The 9,240-nt window shown below is 38.2% G+C and overlaps 1 protein-coding gene across 1 annotated transcript in view; it reads right to left on the reverse strand.

Moving 5' to 3' along the window:
• The window catches only part of USP25 (ubiquitin specific peptidase 25), a gene marked incomplete at its 5' end in the record, with an annotated part of 70,800 nt that overhangs the window by 11,429 nt on the left and 50,131 nt on the right, over nucleotides 1–9,240 (reverse strand). Inside the window, 5 exon segments of the mRNA XM_008941064.1 lie at nucleotides 1,156–1,251; nucleotides 3,114–3,227; nucleotides 5,928–6,067; nucleotides 7,595–7,792; nucleotides 9,180–9,240. The exon segment at nucleotides 9,180–9,240 is cut by the window's right edge and continues 3 nt beyond it. Of these exon segments, the coding sequence (XP_008939312.1) occupies nucleotides 1,156–1,251; nucleotides 3,114–3,227; nucleotides 5,928–6,067; nucleotides 7,595–7,792; nucleotides 9,180–9,240 (609 nt within the window).

Consider the following 9,240-nt stretch of genomic DNA (forward strand, 5'->3'; position numbering starts at 1 on the left):
TAAGCTTTCTGGTAAACAGTTTGATTTGATTGAATGAGGTGTTTTGTTTGGTTTTTCTCCAATTAAAAAAGCAAAAAAGAAAGATTGACATCTTCATTAAGGAATAAATTTGAAAAAAAAAACAAAAAAACAGCACTGAATCCCTAACAAAACCTACCTCCCTAAACAGGGGCTATGGGAGGCGTGCCTCCACCCCCTGAGTGCAGAACAGGTAACAGGTGGCCCTGCAACTGGGTGTTAGAGTCCCCACACTTCTCCACATATCCAGGACAAAACCCCGACTCCAACAGACAAACCAACCAACCCACGAGTTTCCTTACCAAGGGGCTGGAGAATTTTTTGTCAGTGGTGGGGATTTAGTTTGGTTGGTAGACTGGGGGTTTTCAGTGTCATTTAGTTCTTACAGTTTCTTCTAGTGCAACTACACCATAATGGTTAAGAACAAAACAGGGTGCTACTTAATGATGAGCGAGAAACTTCTTCCTCCTCTCCAAATCACTTTTAAGAGGATTTTACATCATGTCAAATTCCTGCTCTAATACACTGAAGTATCAAAGGACCATGAGCTAAAAAACACTCAGAAGCTTATACAAGACTAACACATTTTTACATCTAGTGTCATTGTGAAGAGTAATAACCACAGAAAGCCTAATGCCTAATTCCCAGCAATAAAACACTGCATAAATAAATAGTATTGACATCCATACAGTTACACAAAAGAAAGTAATTTAGATTTACTAAAAAATTTTTAAGGAGTACAAAAGCAGCACACCTCCCTGAAATTACTAAACCCCTATGTTCACGGGTGAAAAAAAAAAAATGTCCCAGATGACAGTCTAGGCTAAGGCATGGGTTTTGTTACTAATGGGGAAAAAATACTGATTACAGATCCAGGTTTCATGTTGCTTGCTACTATTATTAGAAAGCTAATATGCAGAACATTATATAAGCTGCTAACATCAAGGCAGCGTAGTGCTGAATCAACAGGGAAATAGCTGTCTATTTTTCAAGGGGGAAATAGCTAAATGGAGGACTGATATCGTAGAAAAGCACATATAAACACTGGAATCGTTTTAATACGCATTAAAGGGTGGAGGGAGAGTTATATCTAACAAGAAAAGTCAGAGGAGAAAAATTTGAAAATGTTAGTTGTACCTTAAAGAACCCTGCTTCTGGCCCACACCTGTCATAAACATTCCTGGCTTTACCTATAGCCATGATAATACCTTGCATGTTCGGGGTCAGCATGACCTGCCACAAGGGATTTAAGGTAAAAGTTTTGAATGATTAATATTTTAATCACCAAATTCAATATGCTCTTAGTCTCATGCAAGATAAAAAGCAACTTAATGCATGCATACATTGAAACTGTACATTTCAATACAGATCTGGTGTGCATATTCTGCAAATCAGTCACAGCATGGGTATACATTTTTACTGTAAAAACATATGATTAAAGGAAGCTTAAAAAAAAAAAATTGAAGAATTGTGTCAAACAATTTAGAAGTTACACGGTCAAAACTTGCCAGGAAAGGAACATGCGTCTTTCAGCATTAGTATCCATCAGAAACTGCAGACTGAATGAGTGCTACCCACGGCCACCAAAGGACTAAAAAAAAAAAAATTTCAAGTAGAAAAACCACCCAATCACACTTTATATGTACTATACTAAAACCATAGTAAACTACACTGCCTGCATTTTATGCATATTTCAACATGAAAATAAGGGACCCATTGCTGCAAGGGCAATAGGTCCTTGAAGCATTTGCAGACAAATTCTTAAAAAAATCAAAGCCATAACATTTAACAAACACAAAGCCAAACATAAGACACACATCTCACAGCTATTTACTTCAGTTATATACAAACAATTCGCTATATCTAATTTACTCAGAAAGGATGTTCCTCTTATCTGTGAGCAAAGAAAAACATTCTCTCTCTCTCTCTACCTAAGGCAGAGCCAGCACAGCAGCTGGCACAACGACAAAAGGTGAAGAACCCTAAACTCTCCAGAAGAGTCTCCCCCACACAAGAACAACATTAGAGAAAAAAGTGAATATATTTACAAAAAGAACAGGGAAACAGGGAAGAAAGATACCATGCACCAGAAAGACAACGGCATGAGGACAACAGTGGGGAAAAAAAGAAGGTAAAAAAAACCAACAAAAAAAGTAATTAAAAAAAAGGATCATTTAGCCTCACCTGAAGTGGAGGCTACACATCTGCAAGAAGTCAAATTCACTGTGACAATGTCAATTAAATAGTATCGTTCCCCATCCCATACTCCCATTTACAACTGATCACAATTACAGGGCAGAATGACCTAAAATATCAATTTGCCTAGGGAAGCAAAAGCTTCCCACAGCCCACCAAGACCACGTGCCTGAGAACATGGGCTGCGCCAACACCATCCTCAACCAAAACAAACGTGGAGTACCAGTACCAGGGCAAGGCAGTCTGATGACCTGGCAGTATTGCTTCCTGCTGCTGAAACACGTCAGCAGGACATCATGTCTCTCAAGATAACACATCTGTTGCTCAAGTAGTACCAGGTACACACACCACTCTGTGTCTGAACTGTTAAAAAAAATTTCCATATTTATTTTTTTCTTGAGCTTTGGAAGAGCCAGCTCCACCACCTATATCAGCTTCAGGTTATTTCCACGGATAATTTAATCCTTGAAGTCTGAAAAGCTTAATTTTAGCAAATAAGGGATCGGACTTGGACATTAGCTTTACAGGACCAACAAGAAAGCACAAACATGAAGATCACTCACTATCCTGTCACTTTTTAAGCCATGTAGTAGTCTGCAGTCTATCTCCAGCTTTTCAAAGGCTACCTGCTCTAACACAAACATTCAACTTCCACGGCTAAAAAGAGAAATACACCTCCCATGTAAACGGTACCATGCAAAGCGTGCCCAATTAAAGTAGCTAGTGCTTTCCTTTCATATTTCATTACACATTAAGGCATTGTTAAGATTATAAATCGCTAAGCACTTAGTTTTGCAGGAATCCGTTAGGTGTCAGGTGCAAACATGCCAAAAATTCTCATCAGGCAGCACAGGAAAGCACCGAGGAGGAGCGGTGCACACGACTGCAATCAGATGTACCTCATCGTCATAACCCCCCTCCTCTGCCTCAATCACAAAAGTCCCTACATCGGGGATCGCCACCTCTACAACTCGATGGTTAGGAGCTGATTGAGCTGGGGCAGTACCAGAGCTCTGCAGAAGAAAACCATTATCAGTATGTGTGTGGGCGGGAAAAAAGGAAATTAAAAAAAATCAAGAAAGTAGAGAAAATTAGAGAGGCTGGTCAAGTAAAATGATGTGCACTGCTGAAGTTCTGAAAAAAAATTGCAAATATCATTTATATTCTCTACTTACAGTTTCTTCATCTTTTTAAGCAGTACATTTTAAAATAAAGCCATAATCATTTAAAAGATTTCATTTTTTCTTTAATCACTAATTACATCTTTACAGGTTAGTACACCAGTATTGCAGCTCTAACGTTTATGACAAATTTAAGGCAGTTGTTAAAGGATGAGTTTATGAACCACCACTTCTTTTCATACATTTCACAAAAAAAGTTACTAAATATATCTAGAGCATCTGATGAATCCACACTAAGGGACAGTAAGAAGCCAAAGACTAAAATTTCCTGATGCTTGGGGGCAGGGGGAAGGGAAGCCCCTAGCAATCAATATATTTCAAAGACTATTTAAAGGTGCATTACCTTCAACAAGTTTATTTTTTTAGATGACTAGTTAGAAAATCATGGGAAGATTATACCAATCATTGAAATTCTTGCAATGTTAAAGTAAGTTTTAGACAACAGCAGAGACAAATCTCAGTTCCTATGGTCTATCACTGTATAACAGCCAGTTTATAGCCTTACAACTTAACCTTGGCTCTGATTTAAGCAATCACAGACTGCTATGCAACAGTTCTGCAACTATTACAATAATCTCATTTTTTAACAAAGATTCCAGAAACACACATAGTATCCGTCCACACCAGCACTGTATAAACACAAAGGAAGACTGTGCCATCAGAGGGGAGAAAGGAGGACAGACTTGCAGAAAATGGACATGAATGATCACGTGGTGACTAACCTACCAGCCTGTTTGTTACATGTTCTGATGTTGCCTTTCCTTCTTTTAAAACTGACAAAAGAAAAAGCAGAGGACAGGAATATGTGCCTGCATGTCAGAATGTATATAGAAGCAGGATAATCAAAAAGCATCTTGATACACTGACAGGGAAGCATAACTCTGCCCAAATTAGATTTGGGTATACAGAGAGCAGCTTTTAAATGTTAGCCTACTACCTTCAGATTGGCTAGGAACAGGCTTTACATTGTAACAGCTGAAACACATTTGTTTCTAAATAAACACACTTTGCATAGTTCAGGGGGTTTTGTTTTTATTTCTGAAGAGCCGTTCACCTTGTGCAGAACGATCCAGTGTAACTACTGGAATAAGACAACCTGCACCTGCCTCATTAAGTTCCCCATATAGGTCCTCAACCAGAGTCTTAAGATTTAAGGCTGATAACTTTGCAAATTGTCATTAACCTAAACTAAAACACTTGATCAATGGAATCAAGTGTATGAGATTCTTCCACATCCCACTGGGATAGATGCCCACAGACCCAAAAAAGACAACAGCAGGACATTTTATCATGGGTTTGGTACTTTTGTAGCTAGCCCTTCAGCTGGAGGTAACTCATATAAAAGAGTCACCCCCTGAGCTATTCCCAGGACGCAAACAAGTCAGACGTACAGCAGCCTAAGGCATCAGTGGCAGAGCATCTTTCCACCCAGGGTGAGATTAGCTTCCCTATTGGCTTTGGTTCAGTTCAGCAGAGGAAACGTGTTTCTGAGCTCTCCTGACATCACAGGGGAGAAGGATGGAAAACACGTCACGTGTAAGAATCAACAAGTTGTCACCTCATTTTCAAAGGTTTTAAGAAGACTTTCCTGTTGGCCCCAAAGACGTGTGGGCCTAGACTGCACTTCTTGTTTATTGAGGACCCGTACCTGAACATAGGAAGCATTCTTCAAATTTTGCACAGATCTAAATAGTTCATATCTCTAGTGGTTAGTGGGGGAGCCTAGAGAAGCTATATTTGTATATTTCACATGTTTTTCCTCATGGATACTGTTCCAAGACAGATATATGTACTGCTTTAAAGCGCTTGCCCTCCTGGCAAATTCACTGGTCATTTATCTGTATACTTATAGGAAAGCAAAAAAAAAACATTTGCTGCAAGAAAAAAAATGTTAAATATTAGTTTAATTAGTAACTCATGAAGTAGTTGATTTCCAATTTCTCTTAGTAGTTGTCATATGAAAACAGAATCACCCAACACTAACTGATATAACCATTTTAAATTAATATATAGATTTGATGAATCACAAAATTAATTTTCATCAAGTTGTGAATTTGTGTTAAAGCTACAGAAGACTGTTGAAAAAGCCCTTATTTTTGGAAAGCTACTTTAACTTCCACAGGTCTTTCAAAGGAAGTCAATTATAATCTTATATTTCTTAGATGAAAACTTGAATGTTTACAGTAGTACTTTTCAAATCTTTCACATGGAATGTCAATGTTCACTCAAAACTGAATGAAACCATCTAATAATTTGAAAAGATAGTGGGCGCAAACATGATTGTCATTTGAACAATATGCTGTACTCTTGACAAGTACAATCACACAGGACATCTATATTGGTATTTTCCTTCTGCTACACCCATTACTGTAGTACACACTTTTTGGGTGAACTTGAATTTTGGGACAGTCCCTGAAGATACGGTTGTTTTCAGTTCAAAGTTTCCACACATCCTCCCTTTTATCAGCTATTATATAATTTACCAGCAAAATGAAGACAAAAGAAGTATTTCAAGCTTCAAAATATCCTCACCGTATCCATTATAGCTTCTGGACCTCTATCTTCTTGTTCAGCTAGAGCTTTATTGATTGCTTGTACAGAGTCTTCTTTTAAGTGCTTTGAAATATCAGTTCTTGATGGCTGCTCTAAATATTCTGGTTCTCCTGCTTGAACTTAGTGACAGAAATAAGATAACAATTTTTTGTTTTAACATAAGCATGAATTTTGAATCGATTAGTACTATTTGTATCTCTGTCTCATAGATGAGGTAACCCACACAGAAAATGCAGGGTAGGTCACACCATTCACAAATACAACGTTACCCCAGTCTGTGTCTCAGGTCATTTTGAGCACAGTCATATAAACAAACCCACGATTTTTGATCAGGAACAACAGTACTGTCCTGCCTGTATGCAAGTAAAGGGTGTTCATCAGTCACACGGATCATGACCAAGAACAACAATGAGGTTCTACTTGGATTTTCTGTGGGATAGACCCAACATATGCAGTCATCTATAGCCACTTGAGGGCCAGATGTATTTTTAATTCACAAAATAACCAACACATTCTTCTGACTTAAGGGAAATCTCCAAGTGAGGGCAATAAAGCTGATTAGCATAAATAGTGTACTATTTTTCTTGCATGATGAAAGCAAGTTTTGGCAGACAAATAAAATATTCATTTTGGACATTCCATTACTAACAAAAGAACTAAAGCCAGTCCCAAAGTGGTTGTGAAGTCAAAACATAGAAACTGAAGTCACTCTCCATAGAGTTTGCAAAAGGAGAAATGTCATTAAATCACTGCACTTTTTACTTTTGGTCTGTAGTCAGAGACAGTTGTGAGAACTACACACAGACTTCGTGAGCATGAGAACATCTGGACAACAGTCTCACTACACATCATGTCATCTTTCACATAATGTACATAAAGCTTTCTGCAATAGAGCAAAAGGTGGAAGTAATCTAAAACCTGACAGGTTTTTCTGTGCCAAAGCAGGCACACGCTTCACAGTCAGACTGCCAGTGGTCCTTACTAGCTCGGTCTTTTAACAGCACTGGCCTCACTGATGCTGTTCAGAGCTTTCTCCACAGTTTTAACATCCTCATTTTTACATCGTTATTTCTTAAGTGGGCCTTACTATTGCTAGCTCTATTCAATAGCTTTCTCCTCAGTTTTAAGAAATAACGATGTAAAAATGAGGATGTTAAGTGGGCCTTACTATTGCTAGCTCTATTCAATACATCACACCAAATAAATTATTCATCTCTTCAGATTTAAATCCCATTCTAATTTAAAATGAGAAGGTAGGTCTCCTACTTAATCACTCTGAATAGAAGAATATAAATCATGCATGGACTAGTAAATCCTCAAAACAGACTGGTGAAACCTGTTCATAATTACCTATCTTAAAAGGCCAAAGTTTCTATAGGGGAAAAAAAGTTTTAGTAGAAGCCAGGCACCCCTGGGAGGGAAAAGGCAGAAGAACCAATGAATAATTTTAACCTTTAAATAAAAAAGTTAAATGAAAAAAAAAAAAAGACTAAACTTGAATTACATTTATCTTGGCCAAGTAAACAGTTACAATTCAGGATTATGCAAATTAACTTTTTCTTCCCTTCTTAAACTACAAAACAACATATACAAAACCCAGTGACTTTTGGTTCTATTCCTTTTACAAACAGGTGGAAGCAGCTAACCTGGAGCAGGCGAGGGTGCTGGTGCCCTGGGTATCTGAGCTAGCAGCTTCTCCTGCTGTGCCTTCTGAGCAAGCTCTGCATCCCACTCTTCGAGTTCTTTCTCAAAGCGCTTGTTGTCTTCTTTGACGTAGTCCCGCAGGTCAGGAGGCAGCGTGTCCATTCCTACAAGGATCTGCCCAGTCTCTTTGTTAAACTCCTCTGCCGTAATACCAAATAGAAATTGCAGAATAAGAAAGAGCAGGAGAAAAGAAAGTATGCTCAATACATTTCCTCAAGTGAATTGCTGGAAACATACAGTACAGCACCAAAACCCCCCAACTATCTTACATTTAACTGGTTTTATTCTCTGTCGAGCTCCTCTGCTACTGAGACATTCAGCTACTGCTCTTGCAGTATTTGGATTATATGTTCTTGGGCACCATCAGCTCATGGCCATTTTGATGTTGTCACCAAATACCATGAGAACCATATGACTGAACATTGAGAAGAAAAAGTCACCAAAATCCCAGAATAGCTTGATTGCAATACTGCCACGTGGAGGTGGAGACAAATTAACAGAACAGGGGAAGAAGAGTGGGCCTACAGTGATTTGGAAAGGCAACTGATGGAAACAGGCTACACTGAGTAACCTTTCTTTTTGCTTTAAGAACAGTCTCTGCAAGAGTATCCCCAATCGTAGTGGATCAATCAGCTGTAATTCTCACCCAGCAAGCAGGCCCTAGACTTAAGAGTGGCACAGCCACCCTACAAGGCCCATAAACCCCTACAGCTGCAAGTCCACTACTTAACTGGCAAACCAGAAATGTCATCTACAAACTGAAAAAAATGTACACTCTAGCTTCCTGCCTTATGAAAAGGCAAAAAGATGAAAATTTTCCACCACCTGTTACTGAGTCTCTGTCTGCTTTCACAGAGAGCTCCCTAGGTGCCATTATCATACCCCCAACAAAAAACTCAAGCTAAGGGATCTTTGCCCTCTCTCTGAACACTTCCATACAAGCCTCACAGTTACTACTGCATGACCTGGGGGAAAAAAAAAACAAAAACAAAAAAAAAACAAACAAAAAACAAACACCAAACCACCAATCCAAGCATTACTTTGTTTTAATGTGTGGTTGGTAGGGCTAAGTTATTCATATTTCAATACACTGTGTAAAACTTCAAGTTTCTATGCTCCAGTAAAGTTCATCAGAATTCTGAAGCTTATGAAAAAAAAAGCTACATGAGGATTTTAATGTCCAGAGGCTCATTTGTGTATTTGTGCTCTACTCTTCAGTAAAACAAAATGTTCCAAAATTCTGATCATGCAACCACCTGACTAAATGTTTTCAAGTTAGCAAACTTAGTTTATTTTGCTATCTTAATAATGCTGAAACAGTGGCATTATCTTTATTAATCTAGAAGTTGAAGAGCAACTGTTCCACCCACAAAAAAGGTCTGATTAACAGTCATGACCACGAACAGAATTTTCAATAATGATTAAAACCATTAAAAAAACCTCATAAATCCATGTGAAAGAAGCTCATTTTATCAATATATTCAGAAATACATTTATATCCTGCATAAAACACATGCATAACATTACCTTGTATCAAGTACTGCTCCTTATCATTGATATACATTAAGCAGTATGCACTGGCATTCCT

This window comes from Merops nubicus, unplaced genomic scaffold, assembly GCF_000691845.1.
Source record: "Merops nubicus isolate BGI_N331 unplaced genomic scaffold, ASM69184v1 scaffold8750, whole genome shotgun sequence".
Lineage (NCBI taxonomy): Eukaryota > Metazoa > Chordata > Aves > Coraciiformes > Meropidae > Merops > Merops nubicus.